The 5,632-nt window shown below is 29.2% G+C and overlaps 1 protein-coding gene across 1 annotated transcript in view; it reads left to right on the top strand.

Annotated features, from left to right (window-relative positions):
- LOC107671029 (E3 ubiquitin-protein ligase DTX1-like) overlaps positions 1 to 5,632 on the top strand; it is a 48,794-nt gene that overhangs the window by 32,126 nt on the left and 11,036 nt on the right. Inside the window, exons 4-5 of the mRNA XM_016463863.1 lie at positions 3,256 to 3,317; positions 5,194 to 5,355. Coding sequence (XP_016319349.1) covers positions 3,256 to 3,317; positions 5,194 to 5,355 — 224 coding nt within the window. The remainder of the gene's footprint in view (positions 1 to 3,255; positions 3,318 to 5,193; positions 5,356 to 5,632) is intronic.

The raw sequence follows: 5,632 nt of genomic DNA, 5'->3' as shown, positions 1-5,632 counted from the left end.
CACACACACACACACACACACACACACACACACACACATGTGTATCACACTACCTGTGCATGTGCATAAACACAAACACACTCCAGCAGATAGCGTGGTGTAAACAAGCATCACACATGCACAAAACATCAGTGTTATGACATGAATTATGACATGAACAAACTAGAAAGTGAGAACAGCTTCAGCGAAGATATGTGGTTTTCATATTAATGCAATTACATTTTTTATTTCCTACCACTTATATAGTGAGTTTCAGCTAACAATTGGCTGGTTAACAAGTTTACTGTAAATATCTGTATAAAATATTTAATTTAATTTAATTTATTGTTTTATATATTTTTATTTTATTTATTTTAGATTGTATTGTATTTTGTATTTTTAAATATTTTATTTTATTTTGTTTTATTTATTTTATTTTTTGATTTGATTTGTGATTCAGTCTGATTCCTTCGGATAGTTCACGCATGCATTGATAAAGCAGATCTTTATTGCACATACGTCTCTACAGCAGGTAAAGACAATTTATATCTTATATCCATAGGAGTATCAAAAGAAAAAAAAAAAAATTTTTTTAAACACATTTCTGTGTCAATACAGAAGGAGCTTGTATTGCTCTACTAAGTCTGACCACATTACATGTGATTTTAGCACCAACACTAGAGGGCAGAGTCTGACAGATTCTGATGCCCCCAACAGGCAGAGACAGACCTGTTACGCACACTTACTGTGCTACAATATCTGCAGTTTACACCATAATCCCATAGTTAAATCTCACTGCAACTCAAGAGTTATGCTCTTATTAATCTTCACTTTTCATCTGAACATTAACGTTTGTGAGATTTAATACATCTGAACTGTTTTGAGGTTAAATTACTATTATATTTTGTCGCTGATCTGTGCATTTATTTTATGTCGCAAATTTAGATGCATAGAGTAAATTTTTTTTGAAGAGAAAAATACCCTTCAAAATGACAAAATTTTCATTTTATTTGTTTTAAAATTATTATAATTTATTGCATTGCGTAATAATTCCATAAATTAGATGAACATTGCAAACATCTTTATGATTCATTATAACCTATAGGCCAATTAAGCAGAATCATTATTTTATTTTAATTTTACAATTCATTGAATTTTGTCATAAGTCTATAAATCAGATGTACATTTCAAACATCTTCATTATTCATCATAATCCATAGGTCAGTTGACCAGAATTATTTTATTTTATTTTATTGAGCATTATGATTAAATTTGGATTTGTAGTTTATTGCTATCATGACATCTCTTTAATTACGAATATAGACCTGTGTATGATTCACGAGTTACAGTATATGGTGTAATTCAGATATATCTCTGTGATAATCATATAGAAACATGCTGGCCAGAATCATGATATATTACCATGTGACCATGGTACAGTACTTTAATAACGGTATGTGAGGCAGATTCAGTGTTATCTTGTTTTTGGCTCGTTTCCTTCAGTAAACGCATGTAAACATGAGTCTGAAGTCACTGAACAATAACAGAGTTCAAATCATCTCTAAAACTGACTCTGACTTCCTGTTTGACTTCCTGTTGCAGCTGGTGTGAGTGTGTGTGTGTGTGATCAGAGGAGGAAGTTTGTGTTGTGTGTGTTTGGAGTTTATTGAGATCAGGAGAGATGATGGAGACGGATGGAGACTCAGACGAGGACAGACGGTAGGATCTCGCTTTCGTGGCTCCATCAGTAGCAGGGCTTTGACTCGCTGCATGAGAAATATGAGATAAAACATGATACGAGCCAAGCGTAATCGTTTCCTGATCCGTATCGATGCGAGACGCTCTGTTTCACTCCATGCAAAAACAGCTTAACTCTGAGTGAAGGTGTATGGAAATGCTTTTATTTTTGTTTCATTTTAGACGGATTAACTGTGCAAAGTTGTATAGAAATTATTTCATACATTATTTTGAATTTAAAATAATTATTTTTATATTTATTTATTATTTGATTCTTATTATTTCAATTTTTATTTTATTTTATTGTAGCATTCTGTCTCCTTGATTGATTGATCGATTGTTTGGATTTATTATTTATTAATTATGAATATTTATTTTATTTTATAAAATAATTATTGTATTTTTTTTTTATATTTACTTATTTTTTATTTATTTGTTTTATTATTATTTCTGAATGTTTTATATTTATATTTTGTATGATTTTTTATTATTCTTTTTCCTTGATTCTTTCTATGTATTTATTTATTTATTCTTATTATTTGTTTTATTATTTATTTATTTATTTATTATTAATTTTTTATTTTATATTTAATTTTATTTTATCATAAATAATTAGCATACTAATGCACCTAGCAACCAACAACCTCCTCTTAGTGGTGCTATTTTAGTATCATTTGACATACCATTATGGTTTTTATTAATATTTTGTTTTTATTTGTATATTTTTTGTTCATTTTAATTTTCTGTAATATTTTAGTCATTTTGTTGTGTGTTTTTTTGTCTTTTTTTACAGTATTTTAAAAAAATATTTCAGTTTTATACAAGTTAAACTAATAAAAATGACAAATGTTGCCTTGGCAACTAGTTTTTTTTTTTCAGCTAAGATTTTAAGATTGTTTCAAGAAAGAAAAGGTGTTTTTTTTTAATGGTTTTAGTTTCAATTAATTATAATACAGCACTATAATAAATAACCCCGCATCCTAGAATCACATTTTCTTTAGGCAATAATAATAATAATAAAAAAAGTTTCACTTTCTAATAATGTACTACAATGCAGCATCTGTTATCATCATCATCATCTGGTTTAATTTCTCTTGTTCACACTGATAGGATCTGTGGCTGAAGCTCTCAGGTCTGAATTAAGCGGGACGTTTAAGTGAACAATGTGATTCTCCAGACGTGAGATTAATGCACGAGTCTCATTTTCTGTCCTTTATTAATTCGTTTTTGTTCCTTGTGTGATCTGATGAGCTTTAATGACGCTGCCGGATGTAACTTCAGCTTTGTTTACGTGTGTGATCAGGCTTTAGTGTTTGTCACTGGATGCTGATTGGTTCGATAAGAGCTTCATTTGATTGGACGGTTCCACTGGCTTCAGCAGATGAGGAAGGTTGTGAGTTTTAGGGTGTGCTAGAGTCTTGATTAACTGTTTTGGGACGTTTATTTCTCCTCATCAGAGGTTCGGATGGTCTCTTACAGTTTATAAGCTGTAAATGATTCAGTTCATATGGATCATTGTCTGTTTCCTGTCATCTTTAGGGTTCTTGCACTTCCTGTGAAGAATCTCACTGGGTCAGGACCGGTCCATCCTGCATTAGCAGGTACTACACCACAAAATCAAATTCACTTCAGGGTAAAGAACTTTATTGGCATGACAGACTACATTTATTTTGTGTTTACAGCTTAATTCTGTACAGAAGTTTATAGAAATGTGTTTTTTTTTATTTGTTATATTCAAGCAAACTACAGGTAATAATGAAAGTTTTTAACAACAAAAAAAACAAGTTAATAATTTAGAATATAATTTAGTATAATATGTATTATAATTTAAGAATTAACATATATTTTATTTTGCAAGAAAACAGCTTAACTGTGTACAAAGATGTATGTCAATGATTATTGTTTGTTTATTTATTATGTTTATATTTTATTTTAATATGCAAGTAAACTAAATACCAACTAATTATTTTAATAAACATACATAAAATTTTAGGATTGAGAATTAATGTAAGTTTTATTTTGTAAGTAAATAGCTTAAATTTGTACAAAAGTGTATAGAAATCATTTTTTAATTGTTTTATTTTAACATGCAATTATACAGCTTAAATGTGTCCAAAGATGTATATCAGTGATTATTTTATTTTATTTTATTTTATTTTATTTAATCATTTATCAGACGCTTTTATCCAAAGCGACTTAAAAATGAGGACAACAGAAGCAATCAATTGTAGTATTAAAACAACTAAAAACAGATCCAAAACTAAAAGCTAAAACTTTATAAATACTACTTATACACATTTTAAAAATAAAGATAAAGAAATTAAATAAAAATGACAAATGCATACAACAAAATTTCAAAACTTAACATTTAAATGAAAAACAAAAAATAAAGCTAAAAACAATTCTAAATATTAAAGAACAAAAGGTATAAGAGTATAATAATGATTCTAACATAACACTAAGCCAAACAACAACAAAACAACGACATATATGTGTATGTACAACCACACACACATACATATATACTGCATATATACATACACATTTATAAATTCAATATATATATATTATTTCATTTCCATTTAGTTTGTTGAAGTAGTAAAATAACTCAAATTAAATAAAACTAAAAACTTAATAAAAGACCTATACAGACATAATCAATTCAGACATGATTTAACTAAAATTAAAATAAATAACAAATACAAATAATACAAATCAAACGACAGTAGTTTATCAGTAATCCTAAAAAATAACTTACTTACACATAGTAAGAAATGGTCATAAAAACGGAAACAGAAGTGAAAGTAGTAGGAAAGAGGAGAAATAAAAAGCGATACTTATTTTTATATATTTTTTTTTATTTTATTTTATTTTATTTTATTTTATTTTATTTTATTTTATTTTATTTTATTTTATTTTATTTTATTTTATTTTATTTTATTTTATTTTATTTTATTTTATTTTATTTTATTTTATTTTATTTTCATGAAAAGACCAGTTAAACTATGTACCAATGAATGATTTGAACAAAAACACTTAAATTAAGAATTTAGGATGAAAAATTAACGTATATTTTATTTAGCAAGTAAACAGCTTAACTCTGTACAAAAGCGTATAGATTTTTTGTTCTATTTTAACATGCAAGTAAGTTCTGTATGTAGCAGTGCAGAAATGGTTTTATTTTGTTTTATTTTAACATGCATGTAAACAGCTTAACTGTGTATAAAGATATAGCAATTCTTTTTTAAACATGTTTAAAGTACCAATGAAAGATTTGAACAAAAAGACATTAATTAAGAAACAGTTATGTTATTTACATTAATGCATTTGGCAGATGCTTTTTATCCAAAGCGACTTGCATTGCATTCAAGGTATACAGTTTATCAGTTCATGCATTTCCCAGGAATTGAACCCATGACCTTGGCCTTATAGTGCCATGATCTACAGCTTAAGCTTATATTAGTGTCTTTGTGTCAGGAATGACTGGTATCCTCATGTGTGCTGCTGGGCTCCCCGTGTGTTTGACTCGGGCTCCTAAACCGATCCTGCATCCACCGCCGATCAGCAAGAGCGACCTGAAACCCGTGCCAGGAATCAACAGCATCCGACGCAAGACCAAGAAAAAGCACCTCCGCAAAGGTGTGTGTGTGTGTGTCTGTGTGTGTGTGTGTGTGTGTCTAAAGAAAATCTATTTATGACATTATTTTTGACAGCATCCTCATTTTACAGCATTTTTACCCAAGTGCCTAAAACTTTTAACAGCACTGTAGCTTTGCAGGAGGTTTCGGAGACAGTTCTTCTGGATTGAGTCTGTCTCAGTTTGTGTGTGCGTGTGTGTCTGTGTGAGTGAGTGTGTTTAAGTGTGTGTGTGTGTGTGTGTGTGTGTCTATCTGTGTCTGTGTGTGTGTGTGTGTGC

The sequence above is a fragment of the Sinocyclocheilus anshuiensis genome, unplaced genomic scaffold (assembly GCF_001515605.1).
Source record: "Sinocyclocheilus anshuiensis isolate Anshui unplaced genomic scaffold, SAMN03320099.WGS_v1.1 scaffold332, whole genome shotgun sequence".
Lineage (NCBI taxonomy): Eukaryota > Metazoa > Chordata > Actinopteri > Cypriniformes > Cyprinidae > Sinocyclocheilus > Sinocyclocheilus anshuiensis.
The sequence above is the reverse complement of the archived record's forward strand: the minus strand, read 5'-3'. Positions and strand labels throughout refer to the sequence as shown.